At 46.9% G+C, this 18,135-nt stretch overlaps 1 protein-coding gene across 1 annotated transcript; it reads right to left on the bottom strand.

Annotated features, from left to right (window-relative positions):
• Positions 1–4,456: 4,456 nt before the first annotated feature.
• On the bottom strand, positions 4,457–9,654 carry UCHL1 (ubiquitin C-terminal hydrolase L1). Its single transcript, XM_074587913.1, has 9 exons — positions 9,480–9,654; positions 9,332–9,343; positions 8,843–8,971; positions 7,624–7,774; positions 6,195–6,280; positions 6,072–6,119; positions 5,618–5,687; positions 5,175–5,233; positions 4,457–4,879 (listed from the first exon to the last, which is right to left on the bottom strand). Exons 1-9 carry the CDS (start codon positions 9,510–9,512, stop codon positions 4,793–4,795), a joined length of 675 nt encoding a protein of 224 aa, XP_074444014.1. The 5' UTR covers positions 9,513–9,654; the 3' UTR covers positions 4,457–4,792.
• Between the last annotated feature and the right edge of the window lie 8,481 nt (positions 9,655–18,135).

Raw genomic sequence — 18,135 nt, 5'->3', positions numbered from 1 at the left:
CACCACCTCCTCAGCACATCGGCTGCTGTTCCTGCAGCCATTCTGGTCCTTCCACCACAGCCAGAGGAGAAAAGCAGCTGTCAGCACATCAGCCTCCAGCTCTTCCTGCAGGGAATGATCCCCTACACATGGCACAGGGAGGAGACTCACAGTTAGCTCCTCATCAAGCAACACAGCACTCCCTTCCCAAGGCTGGAACAACTCTGCTCGCTGCTCCAATTTTTTCATACTGTAACAGGTAATCTGGGGCAATTTAACAAAAGCTGGTTGTTAAATCCTAGTCCTTGGCAAATTTCCAAGGATGGAGATGCCCCTGTTTCTCTGATGGCTTGTTCCAGTACTGTACTACCTTCCCAGTGAAGGAGTACTCTTCTAGTTTCTGGATGTCCTGAACTGAACCTTCCAACCTGCAATTTGTGGTTACTGCCCTTTGATGTACCATCTCCTACTACCAGGAAAAAAAAAAAAATTGGCTTTGTCATCTTTGCAACTGCCCTTGAAGTAGTTGTAGGCCATAATTAGATCTGCCTTAGTCTGCTCCGTACCAGACTATACCTGCCCAGCTCCACCAGCCTCTCCATGTAGGCCGTATGCTTCCTGCCTCTGGCTGCCTCAGTAGTCTTCTACTGGACCCTCACCAGATTCCTCCATGTCCTTCTTGGACTGATGCGAGGGGTGGGGTGAGGGGATGGAGATGGGACAACCCAGAACTGAACATGCTATTCCAGGTGCAGCCTCACCAGTGCCAAGCAGAGATGGATAATAACTTCCCTCCATCTGCTGGCCTCCCTCCTCCCAACAACTCCCAATCTGCCTTACTTGCGAGGAAAACACAAAACACACGGGCTTGTATTAAATTTGGCACCTGCCGCAAGACCTAGGGCTTGCAGAGCAGGGCTGCAACATGCCCCACCACCTCCCAGCCTTGGTGGCTCCAGCCAGGTTCCAAGCTCTGCCCCTCACCGGGTTGACCTCTGTGAGGTTTCTTCTAGCCCCATTCTCTCATCTATTGAGGTCCTTTGGGTTCGAAGCATTTGGAATATCAACCGCTCCCTGTAACTTAATATCATCCTGTGCAATAATTTAAAAATGACAAAATACAAGTGATATTTTAAATTCCTTTGGCCACAAAGGAATTTTAATGCTGTTACTCAGCATCTGGCTGCATTTTGCCCAGTTCTTGTTTGCTCCCATTTGGTCCACGGTCTCACCGAGCTGTGGTCCTGTCATCAGCCTCCTCTTGGCTGTCAGCAGTGCCAGGAGAGGGATCCTGTGATGAGGTTTATGGCCAGTCTCTTGTTTTCTCCCTAGGCCCAGCACACGGGCTAATGGGACTGGCCCCAAGAGCCCCCCCGTGCCTTTGCATCAAAGGCAGAGGATATTAGTATGTCTAGTTCCCTTTTTCACATAACTAGTTCTCCACCTTAAGTATTCATAGATTGATAAACTGGTCTGTGCATCAAAAGCTGGATGCTGCTGGAGTTATTCCTACCCTTTCTTTCTTTACTCCCCCCAAAAAGAATCCTATTTAGCATGGAAATAGTGCATACGTTGCACAGCAGTATATACTGGACAAAGAAGGGGTGTAGTGCTGCGTCAGCTGCAAATAAGCTATGGAGCTAAGCCAAAGCTATTGAAAAGTGTCAGAGGCTTTGGACATTACATCACGCCTAAGTTAACTTTTGACTAAATTAAGGATTGGATATTTGGCTCTGAAATCAGAAGTGTGCTGAAGCATGCGAGTGGTCCCACTGAAAGCCATAGGACAACCTGTGGACTTCACATTACATACGTGGTTGAGTAACATTGCGCCTGGATCAGTTTGGCCATTTGGTGGCTCCTGAATCAGACTTGTTGCTGAAAGTTTCCCAATGCTGCCACCTACAGAACAGGTTAACTACAGCTTTCAACATAGCCGAGAAGAAAACTGTTAAGAAAATGATAAATTGTGCACAGTCAACACTGGATACGGTTCTAAATTAGCAGTGCATAGGTCTAAAGAGATAAGCCTGAAATCCTACATGAGATTCTTAAATATTTCTCAAGTATTTCCAAGGACAGTTCTACATATTAGCTGCCGAAAGTCCAGCACTGGAAGGCTGCACAAAAATCATAGAATAGTTTGGGTTGGAAAGCACCTTTAAAGGTCATCTGGTCCAACCTCCCCTGCCATGAGCGGGGACATCTTCAACTAGATCAGGTTGCTCAGAGCCCCATCCAACCTGACCTTGAGTGTTTCCAGGGATGGGGCATCTACCACCTCTCTGGGCAACCCGGGCCAGTGTTTCACCACCCTCATAATAAAAAATTTCTTCCTTCTATCTAGTCTAAATCTTCCCTCTTTCAGTTTAAAGCCATTACCTCTTGTGCTGTTGCAACAGGCCCTGCTAAAAAGTTTGTCCCCATCTTTCCTGTAGGTCCCCTTTAGGTACTGGAAGGCTGCTATAAGGTCTCCCCCGAGCCTTCTCTTCTCCAGGCTGAACAACCCCAACTCTCTCAGCCTGTCCTCACAGGAGAGGTGCTTTTTGTGGCCCTCCTCTGGACCCGCTCCACATGGCAGGAACCTGATAATTCAAATTAAGCAATTTGCTCAATAGACTTCTCACATACCTGGAAGAGCAGCAGCGGCAAACTGCCAGTTGCAGGTTTCTCTCAGAGCAGGCATAAAACACAAAACAGGCTGCACAAGCTCCTGCCCTTCTCAGTAATTGTCACAGTGAAAATTTAGGGGTAAATTCAGGAACAACATGTAGGAGCTTAGATGAGAAATGGAGAGGGTCAAAAGAGCTACTTAAATTAGGGAGGATGCACAGGAAATCAAGGAAGTGTAGGAGTTCAAAGGTAACAAAAACAAAACCAGTAACATTTTACTGCTGCAATCACTGTAAGAGAAATACAGAGGTATCTCAAAGGCACTTTCACGTTGCTTCAGCATTGACACAGTACCTGTACGCAGGCAGAGTTATGGCAGGTACCCTCAGCAGTGGCCTTAAAGACATGAAAATGGTCCCCTGCAGAATTAGAACACGCTTCCCCAGGTACGACATACAGCTGGCTGGACTCTGCTCTCTCCTGTCCCCTCCCTCCTACCATATTGATTTTTATTGCTCCTTCCATCCTCCTGCGCTCATGCCACACGCATTTCCTCTCCTGCAGCCTTTGTTGCTAAGCAGCCTGAGCCGCAGGCACGGCTCCGAGCCTGCGCTGGAGCCGGAGGCTGCAGCAGAGATGCCCCAGGAGGCCTCTGTCCACCCTGCCACAACCTCCAACAGGCAGCATAAGATGCTGCTGTAGATAACAGCGAGTGACACGCAACAGACCTTTCCCCCGCAGATAGCTTTCACCTCCCTGCTAACAGAAACTGAAGGAGACTGATGTTCAGAATTGAATTAAGTACACTGAGCTCTAGCTAATCCTCAAAATTTGAATTAAAATGTGTTGCAACCGCCTGCTAGCTTCAGCTATCAGGCAATTATACGAGCAGTAACAAGGCCCAGTAACCCAACACCTTCAGACCACACATGGCTTTAATCAAAGCTTATATTTTTAAATTACCTTCCAAAAAAGCTTGGAAGCCATTATGCTTGCAACATACACAGAGCACCAGCAACCACCTAAGAACATACGTTACCCAGCACCATACGACACGGCTGGCAGGCACAGACCAGGACATAAAGCATTAGAAGAAAGGCCTGAGGTTAAGGGCGTTTTATCCCTTCTTACAGTTACCTGAGCTATCAGCAAGGAGCTGCAGATAAACAGCAGCCAGACTCAGGTGGTCAAGGAATACATAATACATATAAAATATTTATCTCCTCCAAACCCAAAGTTTCATCCCAGTATTAAGATTTCACATAGTGTGGGTTTCTCCTTTTTCAGGTAATTTTGGGAGAGGTAGTATAACCTCTTTTAAGGCTAACTCAATCACAAGTTAGTAAGCGCACACTCACTACCCAAAGATTGTGTTCAGCATTAGCCAGATTTCTTTTAACCACAGGTAAGGGGAAAAAAAAAAAAACCAAAACAACCTGTCTCCTATGAGGAAACACACCACCAACCCTTTCAAAGTGGGTGTTCTATTGCTTGGACCATTAATACAAATACCCTCAGTTTAGGAGCAGACAGCTTCAGGTTGACAGTTGAGTGTTTATCACACCCTACCCCTCTAACTAAAATGTATTCAGGATGGCAAATTGCCACTTAAGTTTCAGACTGGACATTGGGACAAGCTTTACCAGAAGGGTAGTAAAGCACTGGGACATGCTACACAAACAGTGGTGCGTCTCTCCACCCTTAGAGGCCTTTGGGACACTAGAAAAAGCAATTGTCCTGCCAACCTGAGGCTGACATTAACTTCCACTCCAAGGAGAGCTTTGAGGGTCCCTTTGAAAACAAGGTTTATAGAGGATGCCACACAACTCCTTTTGGAGAAAGTTACAGTAATCACTTAGTCTACTTGTCTTCCAGCAGAATGTTTTATTCTCATTAAAGACAAGGAAATATCAACCAACAGCTCAAATCACATGATACAGATTAAACAAGCCCTGTTAAGCATTTTCTACTAACATGTGAAAAAAGTCTAAAGACATCTGATGTGTCCAAACTGTTCACATTAAAACTTGAGCTCATCCTTTTGCATAAGCTCAGCTGATGTTGCTCCTGTGTATAGCAAAAGGTGGAAACAATTTAAGTTACCAGAACAGCTGTGTTTAACAAGTACTGAAGCACTGGAGTTTAGACTGCATTTACTGGTGTGCTATTAAGACTGTTTTCCTTGCATCTCTTCAGAGCCTCAAGCAGACTTGCAAAAAGCCACAGCAGAAAAACGAACTTCCCCCTTTTCACGTTCTGTAAATTGTCTGCAGATCTTAGCAGAATCCTTGGAAGGAAAAGAAAAAGCCAATTAGACTATCAGAATACACTTGCTGTAGAGATCAAGTCTTTGCAGCTCCTCTCTGGGTCCCACCAACTAGGTTACAAGGTCCTGCAGCACCAGCTAATAAATACACTTAAGAGGTATCTAGCTTTGTGGCACAATACTGCCTTGTTACCACAGTACAAGAATCACAAACTTGTACAGCAAGTAGGTGCAGCCCCTACACACTGAATACACACCGCTCACCCTCTTAAAAGCCTTGTTTTCAAGGAAACAAGTAGCAAGGGAAAACTCTTACCGTCAATAGCAAGTCATCCGAGCTTGTGCCGTGATTTACGGGGAATGGCATAAGCCCATCTGTGAAATAAAGTCATATCAGTCAGTGTGCTAGTATTACTTCCAAATTAGCAGAACTGAGCATGCTGGGCCCAAGAAACAAATACACACATGAAGATACTGGGCAAGTCAGAATAAATTGTCAATACACAGCTTGAGTGAGGAGAGGACTAAGTATTCCCAGCTCTACAGGAAATTACATCCTTTACAAGAAGTTCTAGGCCTTCAGTGCAACCCACCTTCAGTTGAAAGTCTTCATGTGAAGGTACAAATTATGTGTTGGCTTTGAGAGTTGAGAGCCTCAGCAAACAGCTTAATTAGCATCAAGCATCTAGCCTGAGCCCCCAACACTGCTGTACAGTGTAAAGTAAGCCCAGTCCAACTGCAGTGTCCTCAGGACCTTACCCAATTCATACAGATGTCCATCCACGTTGACAAACATGATGAAGTGGAAGTTCATACTGTTGTCCTCAACCTTAGGAGAGACCATTAGACACCTTTGTTAGGCTGAAAAAAGCCTAGTCCTGCAAACCCTACTTGTGACTACAGGACAGAGGACGTGTCAACAGCAAAGGACTAAACTTGAGCTCAGCTGAAGATATTTCTGCCAAGACCTCTAAAAGGTCAAGCACCAGAAATCCTAATATACATTCACATTTTCAGACTGGGTGAGGTTTGGGTCTGAACCCAAATTTTCCATGTTTGAAGAGAAAACCCTGCACAAGCATTTACCTGTGAGTCACTCACTTCTCTTTCCTCATGAGCTGCAACAGCTATGTGCCAGACAAAAAAAAAAATTGTATTGCTCTACCACCTTCATTAACCCCTGCTCCCAAGATTTTACACATTCATATCTTACCCGACATTGTCCTTCTTGTGCAACCGAATTGTGGACTTCTTGTATAGCCTTAAGAGAAAGCAGATAAAGGTTACTACATCCTTAAGTGCCAACAGGTGTCAGCAGTTTGCATCATTCATGTACCTTATTATTTGCAAAATGCTTAGCTCTCTCTTCAGGAGACATATCAGCTGTTTCTTCAAGAAACTTCTTCAGGGCAGACCCCTCATCTACACAAGACGATCAAAGATTTTATTCAGTATAAGCAAAGCATCAGTTACAGTTCAGGTGCAGCCCACAGTAGTCAACATTTGTTGCACTAACCAGGAGTCACTGCATTTAGCCTGGAACCACCTCCAGCACAAGCATATTGTAACTACCACTTGAAGCAAGCTATTTATCCAGATGCTATTAACAACAATCTACACAAACAGCCTGAGTTCAGGTGCTTCAGGGTACTCTGGGTGCTTGTCTTGGAACTCACTTTCAAATGGGATTTAGCTTTTCTGATTTCCACCTTGCAGATTTGGCAGAGGTGTTTGGTCCCATTTTGAAGAAATTCAAGAAAGGTGCCAGCTGTGAGGACACCTAAATATCAACTAACAGAATATGGGTAGATGAAGTTGTCTCCCTGCCTTCAAAGAACACAGCACTTGCTCTTGATAGGCTTACTGTGGTTTTCCAGAACATAGATTACTAGTGCAGTGTTAAGATGTGCCGAGTTCTAGGTCTTACGTGATGTGCTGCATTATTCATTTCACTCATCAAGAGCGTGTTATTTCAGAGAATCCTTTCCAGAAGAGTAAAGCAAAGCTGCTCTCATTTAGCCTTCCATATGTGTTTTCCTGTGTATAAGAAGGAATCCCACACCACCCAAAGAGTTAACAAGTTCTCTTGGAATAACAAAACTAAGTTATATTTCGCAGATCTCTAGCTTTGAATAATTAAGTATTTTCTGGACTCTGACAACCCTATTTTGTCAATACCTTGCAGTCCCATTTTCTAGGGGTTTCCAGCCACCAGCTGCCTAAGGCAGTTTTATACCCTTTTCTATAGGAAGAGAACCATCAAAACTATTACCTCTGCAGGAAAAGTTTACTTACTAACCCTTATACTACTTTCCCAGCAAAAAGAAAACATGTTTTAGACTGATTTACAAACTACACTGAGCAAGTCTGTTTACATTAGGCATTAAGTAGCATGAATAACCTTCTCTCTTCGGTTGAGATTAACAGCAGTGTCAACAGCTACCGCTGAACATGATACTTCCCAGTTACAAACAGACTTTGGCCAGTGCTACTCCCTGCCCTTTTCCCTCTTGCATTGCTCACTAGGATGGTACCTCTGCAACTCCCAGACAGGAGTCAAAGTTCCTTTCTGCAATTCAGGCAGCAGGTGAGATCACACATGCCTCTCCAAGAGCTGAAAGACCCACTCACCAACTGAAGCACTAGAGCACACCTTGGCATGGCTTGCATGAACACCCCAGGTGCCTCCTATAGCCTATACCCACTCAATTTCTCTCTGTCACAAGAAAATGGAAATTCAACCACTTCAGAACATTCATACTCACCAAGCTTCAGTTTGTCTTTATTATTAGCAACTGCATGTATCAGACCAATTGTCCCACAGGAGTTACTGACTGTCTGCTTCAGGAAATACACCTTGGAACTGATTTCTTGATCCTTTATTTTCTCAGTTTGTTGTTTCCTGAAGTTCTCATGCTGTAAACATGTAACCATTTTAAGCATTTCAGAGTGACATCTTTTTATTGTGCAAACTACTAGACAAGCAAGTTGTGCAGGAGAATCAATACCAGGACTGGACAGATTCACCCATAAAGTCATCTTCGTGGCATAAGTCCAGTAAGGCATCGTTATGTCTGTATTGGACATAGGCCAAGTATTAATGGACTACCTGCATGACTCAGACATATCCAAAGGCACTGTTCTTAGCCTCTCCATCTGTCTGTACACTGGAAATAGCTTGGGATGGGAAAATCATATAATGGATAGGCTCTTTTATATCCCCCTCAATTGTTTTGGTCTGTTTAATGAGACTACTCAGCACCTCTGCAATAGTTTGCCTTTGTACCTTTAGGTTCCCTTCATTAACCCCTCCCCATCACAACAACGTCCAGACAAGCGTTAAATCCATCACTACTGAAAGGCTGAAATTCTTCTTTTAAAGAACCTGTTAAATATAGTTTATTTCAACATCCATCTCCTCATCTGCTTCCTTAGCATCTAGTGGACAAAATGCATTAGTCACACAGAAGCAATCTAGGCCTCTCCAGACGCAATGATTCAGCATGGTAACAGAACTGCTATTCCTTGCTCTCAAGACTGCTCGTATTTTTTCCTCAGTCTGATACACAGACCAAAGCATTAAGAGGGGTATTGAAATAAGAGGCCTTATTTTATTGCTCAGTTCGTTTTAGTTCAGGCTATTCGGAGGCTGGGGCCAAGCAGGTACCACCCACCAGCCTCACTGCAAACCAAGCCCATCCCAACCACCTGATGCTTGCAGAGATGACAGCAGCCAGCAGGTACACGCATCCCTGGTGACAACAGCCTGCTTTTCCCTCCAGGGAAATTTGTGCCAGAGATGGCCTAGCCGGGGTGACAGAAGCCCCGCGGGGCACCAGCTGCCACACAGCACCGGGGCAGCCACAGGCCGTGTGCCTGAACCCAGCCCATCCCGCTGTCACCTCCAGGGCTGCAGCCCAGCGGGCTTGTGAAGGAGAGCGGTCCAGGAGGGGCACAACCACCACCACCCCCCCCACCGCCTACCTGCTCGGTGAGGGGGAACAGCAGCAGCAGCGCGCAGGCCGGGGCCGGCACGGCGCCCAGCGACTCCTCCTCGAAGCCCAGCACGTCCACGAAGCGCCAGCCGGGACCCACCCCCAGGCGGGACAGCACCTGTACGGGGCACAACGAGCGGGTGGCCCGGTCACCCCATTCCCCCCCACCTACACGCCCCTCAACAACGGGGCCCGGCCGCCCCCCCGGGCCGCCGCGCCCCGGTGACACAGCACAACGCGCGGCCCCGCGGCGCCCCCTGCCGGCCGCGCACCAGACACCGCCCACCCGAGGGGGCGCCGCCGCCGCCGGGGCAGGGCGCGGCCCCGGCGCCGCTCCGCAGGTGCGGCCGCGCCCCGCGTAGCGGTACCGCGCTGCTCCGCTCCGGCCGGCGCTGCCCCGGCAGGGCAGGATGCCGAGGGATGGAGGGAGAAGGGGCGGCGCCCATCCGCCCGCGGCGGTCCTGCGGCGGAGACTCACTTTGTTCAGCATCTGGAAGACAATAAGGGGAGGGAAAAAAAAAAAAGGGTGAGTGCGGGGGAGAGACGGCGCCACACCGCCCGCCCCCGGCCCCATCTCGCCCCTCGCTCCCCATCCCCTACCCACGGCCCCGCCGCCCGTCGCGCACCTCGGGGTTGATCTCCATCGGCTGCCAGGCCATGACTGCAGGTCGGCGGGGAGCCGGGAAGAAGGCGGGCGGTGGGGAATCGAGAAGAAGGCAGGCTGCGCCCCGAGCACGACGATGTCTCCCTCCCGGCGGCGCTCGACTCGGCGACCCCCGCAGCCCTCAGCGCTGCGGCGCGGAGCCGCCCACCCGCCTGTTATATCGGGGTGGGCTGGCCCACTGCGCTCCGCGGCGGGGGGAGAGGGAGGAGCAGGGCACGACCAAAGCGCGGGGTGGGGGGGGGAGGGGGGAGCGCGGGGGGCGCGCCGGGTCCGCGGGTGTCGGTGCCGGGGAGCCGCGGGGCGGAGGATAGCCTGGCCGGGGCCGCGGGGTCCGGGGCCACTACCCGACCCCCCGAGTCCCGCTTCCTCGGCGGGAAGGCTGGACCCCGGCTCAGCACCACACCTCCGTCGGTGTGGAGAAAGTGCTAGAAGCGGTGGGGCCGAGGTCAGCGCCCCTCGCCCCCCGCCGGGCCAGGCGACACCGGGGGCGACACGTGTCCCCACCGCCACCGTCATCCCAGCCCCACAGCTCTGCTTTGTCCCGGCAGCGTGAGTCTGCGTTTATGCGCCTGAACGCTCCCTGAGCACCCAGCTGTGTGTGTACTGCATTGGGGTACAGGGCAGTTGTGGTAGTCAACATAAGCATTAGGTACTTATTTTTTAAATTTCAGTATGATTATAAAGCCATCGTGGAAGTCACCTGCCCGCTGATGGCATCTCTGCGGTTGGAAGCAGTTCCTGAACCAGCCCAATGAAGTTGGTTATAAAATAATGGGCTTTTTATCTCTTATTCATGACCTGACAGTTTCTCCACGCAGCGCCTTTGGACAAGAACATCTCTGCGCACGGAAACAAAACCAACCTACTTGACATACTAGAAATCACGCGGAGCCTTTCAGATTTCACTGGTAAACAGCCAGATGGGAGCCTTGGGGATAACCGAGAGATGCTCCACAGTTATCTTTCAAACAATGCAAATACTGACCAAAAGAGCCAGCTGAACATCTGCAGTCTGTTTGAAGACTTTCTTCCTTTGGTTTTCCACCCTGTTTCAGAATTATTTGTATCCCAGGGTGGCAAAATTTCTAAGCACATGCCTAATTTCAAGCACATTTAAACCAACTTTAGATCTACTGCACTGTAAGTTAGTGGGGAATCATTCACAGCAGGTGGCTGCACATGTTTTTAATTGAGATCTATTTATCAACCTTATTCAGTTTACAATGAACGCCTAGGGAAAAAAGCTTACAGTTTAATCTTTGAAATATGGCCATAAAAGGTTCAAGAATACGGTGTTACATTGGTTCTACCTGCAACAAGACTTAGTGAAGAAAAGACAGGATAGCAAGGATGGGTTTGGATTTTATATGCAAAGCCGGGATGTTTCCAGACAGGATAAAGCCTTGAGCAACCTGGGCTGATCTTGCAGCTCATCGTGCTTTGAGCAGGAGGTTGGTCTAGAGACATCCTGAGAGCCCTTCCAACATGAAGGATCCCGTGATCCTGGGGGAAGGGCAGTACACACTGTTCAAAACCAAAGACTTTGGGGGAGGAAAGTTCACAGTAAATCACAGTATCATTTATTTCTATTTTTTCCCCATACATTTCAGCTGAAAAGTCATTGATACCTATAATAAAATTAAAAATGGCCCAAAGTATTTAATCTATATATAGTATCTTTGACTGTCTTTGCTTTTGTCATCACCTGTTCATTCACTGTAAGATGCAAGTATAGCAAAGCAACTTGAATGAATGAGTGTGATGCTAATGGTCCCTGATACATAGGTAAGGGAGACTGCAGGCAGCTCCTCTGAGAGGATGGCAAAGCACACATCTTGCAGCCTACAAAAGAGAGGGCTAAAAATGGCAAGGAAAGTCCTGTTTCTGAATTGCTCGGTGACGAATGGTGGTTGTAACTTCAGCCTGCCTCACAGCAGTGGCAGTGCACAAATCCCTGGGTCACAGTCAGCCCTGGGATGGCTCCTGCGTCTGGGCTGTCAGGAGAGACTGCAAATGGCTGTGCAAGTGTTGTTTCAGTCCCTGTGTGCCATGAGCAGCACACAGGGACCATAACTGCAGTGATCATTTCTAAGGGAGAACCTGCCACGTCTATCGATACATTATTTTTAAATAAGTATAACAAGACAAAACTGATAAAAACCTGCTACAGTTGCACAAAGATGCCTGCCTCTGGAAAGTCACGTAAAAAGTGAGTGCTATGTCATATCCAGTCCTCATCTATCTCCTTGCAAAGAGGAAGTCTCTGGATCATCTTTCTTCAGTGCAGGTAGATGTACCTAGCACGTTTAACCCAATGCGTTCCCATTACTGCAATAAAATCATCTCACCTGAAAAAGCATCTGGAAATACTTGGGAACTTTCTGCATTGTCCAAGTGTAATAGTACTCGTGGTGTTCAATGCTGTCTGTGAGTAAAGCTTTTGCTCAGATATCTAATCTAGGAAGACGTACAGAAAAATCTTTGCTATGTATATAACCTTTTGGCAGATTTCTTTCTCTTAAGTGTAGAACTCAGTGGTAATACTTATTTTCTTTCCATGTTTCAGTTGGAGGTTAGCGTAAGGAAGAACTAGACCTACAATTAAGGGCTGTTTCTGAGTTCAGAAGATCTCCTAACAAAGGTAGCTATGACAAGCAGGGTAGGTGTAGGAGACAAAGCTGGCCTTATACAATGCAGAGCTCCTGAAATGGAAGCTGAGGTTGTAAACTATTCTTTAGAAAATAATTTTCCTATTCTTCTGCCAAAATCTAAGCCCCAAGGCAGTCCAAGTCCCCATCTTCAGCTGCACTATCTGCACCTGCCTAGCAAACACCTCAGATCTGCGCCTTCCTTAAGTTTCTTGTAATATGACTCACTTCACAGAAAAAGGACCCCGAACCCATTCCCTACTTCCTACCTCTCAAACAAACCACCAGTGTCTACAGCTGGCTGGTGGTGCCCTGGGCAGCGGGATGCAGGTACATGGTGGTGCAGGCGCTGGAGGCACAGGAAGCCATTACTGCATGTCACCGTTCTCCCGATTACTGCCCATTTGCACTTACCCTACAGTGAGTTGAAGGTATGTGAGATCAGTGTGATCACTTACTGTAAGTACATCTGCGGGCTTGGGGGTAAATCCTGCCTGAGGGCAGTCACGACAGCTCAGTTATACCATAGTAGTGTGCTTGAGAGAGGTTGACTTAAACGGAAATGCAGCATCCTTGAAGAGTTGCTGGGACTACTTTTGCCTAAGGCCAGTTCTGACATAAGTGTTCAAAGTGTTCAAGGCCAGGTTGGATAGGGCATTGAGTAACCTGGTCTAGTGGAAGGTGTCCCTGCCCATGGCAGGGGGGGTTGGAACTAGATGATCTTTAAGGTCCTTTCCAACTCCAACCATTCCATGATTCTATGATTGTGTAAGTCATAGAGTAATTAAGGTGGTAGCCATCTATCTGTTACAGGGACATTTAGGATGCCTTCATAATTGGCATCGAGAAGAAGAAATTTGAGAGCATGAGTCAATGGATAAAATTGAGATGTTGGCTTTGGGCTGAGACAAACTGTGCTCTAGAAACACCAGCTTCTCTCCCTCATCTATAAAGGAAGCCTATGGGACCTAGTTCAGGTGTAGAGGTCTACAGTGGTGACACCAGCTTTCTGATGGATTAATCCAATCTTAACTACTTGGTGATGAGAGAAGGATATGTATTTTTACCTTGCAGCTCACCGTAATTAATGTTATGATAATGTATGATGGAGTACACGTTATGGCATATAGCAAGGACAGACTTCATTTCTGCATGAAATAAAAGCCTGGTAGATATGTGACTATGAAGCAAGGCAGTTTCCTAGCATTTGGCAACTACTGTGCAGTTGATAACTGGAACGCTAATAAAACACTGTCCTTATTTTCCACCACTAACAGTTTCCATGTTAATTTATCTGCTCATCTATGTATGCATCATCATAAAGGACAGATGTAAGGGAATTGCCCTTATTGCATTTGCATATAGGTTCCACCAACTGGAGATCTATACATATTGTATTCACTGCTATATGTATTGTATCACTGCTATACCACTATCAGTGCTATCCAGCTATACCACCAAATGTATATAGCTTTTCCAAAATGAAAAACTGGCATTATCTGAAGAAAGCCTTTCTCCCAGATTAGATGCTGGAGAAAGTCTTACATGTGGGTTAACCAACGTGGGCCGCTAAGCTCCACACAGCTGCTTGTTCACTCCTCCCCAGCAGGATGGGGGAGAGGATCGGAAGGGCAAGAGTGAGAAAACCTGTGGGTTGAGATAAAGACAGTTTAATAAGCAAAGCAGGGAAAAAAAAATAATGCAAAAAGCAATCATTCACCACCAGCCAGTCCCCAAGCTGCGGCCCCCTGGAAAATTCCTCCCCCAGCTTTTATTGCTGAGAACGATGCCATATGGTCTGGGATATCCCTGTGGTCACTTGGGGGCAGCTGTCCTGGCGGTGTCCCTCCCAACTTCTTGTGCCCCCTCTCAGCCTACTGGCTGCGGGGACAGCGTGAGAAACAGAGAAGGCCTCCATGCTGTGCAAGCACTGCTCAGCAACAGCTAAACATCGGGGTGTTATCAGCACTGTTTTGGTCACAGATCCAAAACACAGCCCCATGCCAGCTGCTGTGGAGAAAATTAACTCCATCCCAGCCAGAACCAGTACACTCTGTCACAAGGTACCAAACATAAAACATGAAAAACATACCTGAGGCCACTGCAGGGACAGCGGATGTCAGGGATCTGTGTAAGGCAGTAACATCCCCCTTCTCTTCTGGTAAATTCTCTGGAGCACAGCAGTAATTCCTGAGTGTGAGCACCACAGCCTTTAATTAGAAGATCAGTGGAATCAAGAGGGCAAACACAAATGGCTGCTTTTATAGAGGGCCTGGGTCCATGAAAGCTTTGAGCGGGAGGAGAGCCGTGTGTTTGTTTCTGAATTGCAGCCAGGTTAATTTAAATACTTCTGTGAGGAGTCTCGGTGATTGCAGCCCAGCACTGTGGGGCAATGCAAGTCCAGTTACTGCTCAGCACCTTGCTGTTGGCAGCTGCTCTCCAGGTCCACAGGCCAGGAAGTCTGGGCAAAAATGTCTCCAACGTCAAGCAGGAGTAAGACTGGGAAGTTAAAGTCAAAGCAGCTCAGAGCTGAGTTGGGAATGGGGGAAACCCCACAAATCTTTCCTTACTTAATGTAGAAGTTGGAAATGTTATGTTCTCCTATCCCCTTCTCCACAAGGAGTGGATGTTTTGGCTAGGAGATGTAATGACTAAGGACCGCTGAGGTGGATGCGTGCTGAAGGATGTGAACTCTGGGTCTGACCTGTGATGAAGCTCAGCTGGAGCTGAAGCTATGAAGATAAAAGGGTCAGGCTGATGAGAGGGACTGCTCTGCCAAGGACTGCCTTTGTGTATATTGACTGCTGGTAATGACTCTATAATGGCTCTGAATTACAGCCAAGTCCTCCAGCATGTAAAAAAACAGCTCTACAGAATGCAACGGCTCTTCTGGAAGTCTGTAGGTGGAAGTGTTAAAGTGCTAAAATGTATCTTTGAAGGCCTGCCTTGAGAGTCTCAGGTCTGAAGAGTGTGACCATGGTTTTCTTGAATTCAGATCTGTCTGGCAGGATGCTCGAGTTGCTTCACCTTGTTCCTCTGCAAAATCGTGTCTGCCATATGGTGATGGAGTCTGTCAGAGGCACAGCAATTGTATGCGTTGTTTCATGGTAGAAATAGGACAAACAGAGAGTGACTCCTTTCTCTTTCCACAAAGAAAGGCAGGAGGGACATCATTGTTGACAAGGGTGTCTTAGTTTCCATTGAAATGATATACTATCTGCCTTTACTTGATATGAAAGCTTGCAAGGCTTGCTTCATGGATAAGGAAGACTATATTGGCAACTGGGCTACTGGCATGTGTCTCCTTTCCCCCAAGTGCTTTCTTTGGTGATGTTAGTAAGCCATCCTTTTTCCTCTGTAGACAGGAACAATCCATCTGTCTAGTCCGGTCTAGTAGAGGAGAACAATCCCTCCTTCCTTCCTTCCTTCCTTCCTTCCTTCCTTCCTTCCTTCCTTCCTTCCTTCCTTCCTTCCTTCCTTCCTTCCTTCCTTCCTTCCTTCCTTCCTTCCTTCCTTCCTTCCTTCCTTCCTTCCTTCCTTCCTTCCTTCCTTCCTTCCTTCCTCTGTCTTTGTTTTGTTACTTTATACGTTCTTGGGATTAGTGCTTTTATCTAGAGAGTTAAAATATACATCTCAAGTAAGAGGATCTCATTTTGCACGGTCATAGAATCATAGAATACCTTGGGTTGGAAGGGACCTTTAAAGATCATCTAGTCCAACCCCCCTGCGACGAGCAGGGACATCTTCAACTAGATCAGGTTGCTCAGAGCCCCGTCCAACCTGACCTTGAGTATTTCCAGGGATGGGGCATCCACCACCTCTCTGGGCAACCTGCTGTAGTGTTTCACCATCCTTAGTGTAAAAAACGTATTCCTTATACCTAGTCTGAATCTATCCTCTTTTAGTTTAAAACCATTAGCCCTTGTCCTGCTAAAAAGTTTGTCCCCATCTTTCTTTTGATTGCCCTAGGACTACACGTTGTGGCTTCATCACCACCCACATGGGAGAGCAGCAATGGGTAACAGTCTGAGGGCCAAACCAGGCTCAGAAGTTTCCTAGCGATGCCCTTAACTTGGGCCCCAGGGAGGCAGCAGACTTCCCTAAGAGGAGGGTCTGCCTGGCATAGTGGAGCCTCGGTTCCCCTCAGAATGGAGATGCCTACAACTATAATTGGTCTTTTCTTCTTGTGGAGGTGGTCAGGATATGGGGGTAGGCCTTTCTGACCCTGGAAACACCTCTGGTATAGGTTTTTTAGCATAATACCTGTAATAGCTAATACTAATGAATTCTAATTTTGATGTAGTATGTGGATGATCTGTGATAAGGACTATATCCTACTTTAATTTCCATCCAGTTGATGTTTTCCTCAGATTAACAGGCACAAGAGAAAACAAGATGAGCCATGTAAATTAAACCACTGATTGCAAGAGACATAAATAGCATTACTTGACCCTTGCAGTACACTCTCTTGTACAACACTGTGCCTCTTCCTAAGTGCTATGTTGTGCCAGTCCACCCTGGAGTAACCCCAGTCCACTTCTCTGCAGTCTTCAGTTGCTTCAGTCACAACTTCATTAGCAAACCCTGTCCTTAGACTTGCTGTTGAATACTCATCAGCCATACAAAGCACCCAGAAAGCATTCACAGCCTCTCCTCTAGGACTGCTGGAAGAGTTTACCTTAGGTAGGCTGAGTTTCTTGTGAAACAAAATAAAAGGCTGCTCCAAATAATCTCCTGAGCACTATCCACTCTTAAGCCAGAGGAGAGTAGGGGGAAAAAGAAAAGAGCTAAGGAATGTTGTCAGTCAGTTGAAAGGATATCAAGACAGTGCTCACTAGTACTTTTAAGGTGGTAGAAACGCACTTGCTCAGGTGTATGGGGCGCTGAGGGAAAGGCATGGGCTACCTCCCCAATACCTCTTTACACCAGTGGTCTCCATCCTCAAGAATGAAACCTTTTCAGGGAAAGGACAGAATATATGCTTTAGGGACCTGCTGATGAGGGAACTAACTTCTGGACCAAGTCTGTTGTCACTTGTGGTTTCTTTACATGCTAGCGTGGCTTTGGTGTTTCTCTGGGGAATGTGAGGAGCAAATGAAGAAATTGGCTTGCTTGCTGTTGGATGAAGAAGTGAGAAGTAGGGCTCTACCAGAAGGGAACAGCAAGAGCTTTTGTGTCTGTTGCAAAAAAAAGAGGAACTCTTCCTGCTTGCTTGACAACAGAGGCACCTGTAGACAAGGACTCCCTTGTGAAGGGGCTTTATCCTGAAACGTTGTCACTCCTCCAGTTCATCAGCACAAACCATCTTATACTACATTCTGGAGGTCAGTATATCTTTTGGGGAGAGGGAAGAGGGGAATGGCTAGTGATGGTGATTAACCCAGATGTAAAAGGCGTTCCTTCATTATGTCTTTTTCATGCAAATGACGACCTTTAGCATAATTTAAAGTAGTTGACACTTGAAATCAGTGAACAACAAAGCCCCATCATAAAAAAAAAAAGGTGGTTTAGTTACCTCAGTCACAGAATCCTGGAAGATGTTTGCTTTGTTCCATACATCTGATGTGGTCCTGTACTCTTGCTGTATCTTATGCGTAGTCTTCGGTGAAATCTTTCCATCTGATTTTTATACACATATTCACCCCTACCTCTATAAATTCTGAAATAAGATGTGCTCAGCTGAGCATGTTCTCTGAAAACTCTTAGTTCCATAACAAAAATGTCTTAGGTAGTACAAGCTACCATGAACTTCTATACATCAACAGGGACATGCGTACCACAATATTTACACCAACTTGTGTTAAAGGATTTACTTCGTCACCTACATGTGCACACTCTTGAGAAGTGTGGGGATTTGGGTTTTAATTAGAGAAGAGTCCTGAAGTAAAGCCTCAGCCACTGACAGTCTGTGAGAAGTTCAAGGACAGTTCTTCTGTTAGAGCTACTTTTCACCTGGGGAGCAACGTTGGC

Source organism: Larus michahellis, chromosome 5 (assembly GCF_964199755.1).
Source record: "Larus michahellis chromosome 5, bLarMic1.1, whole genome shotgun sequence".
In the NCBI taxonomy this organism is placed as follows: domain Eukaryota; kingdom Metazoa; phylum Chordata; class Aves; order Charadriiformes; family Laridae; genus Larus; species Larus michahellis.
This window is presented reverse-complemented; position numbering and strand designations above follow the sequence as displayed.

Bases quoted from the DNA above. Each gene is read 5' to 3' on its own strand.
- UCHL1 (XM_074587913.1), bottom strand. From the start codon at position 9,512: ATGGCCTGGCAGCCGATGGAGATCAACCCCGAG. The intron at 6,281-7,623 runs GTGAGTATGAAT...CGTCTTGTGTAG, and splicing joins TAAAGACAAACTGAAGCTTG to ATGAGGGGTCTGCCCTGAAG. The intron at 4,880-5,174 runs GTAAGAGTTTTC...TTTCCTTCCAAG, and splicing joins CGGATGACTTGCTATTGACG to GATTCTGCTAAGATCTGCAG.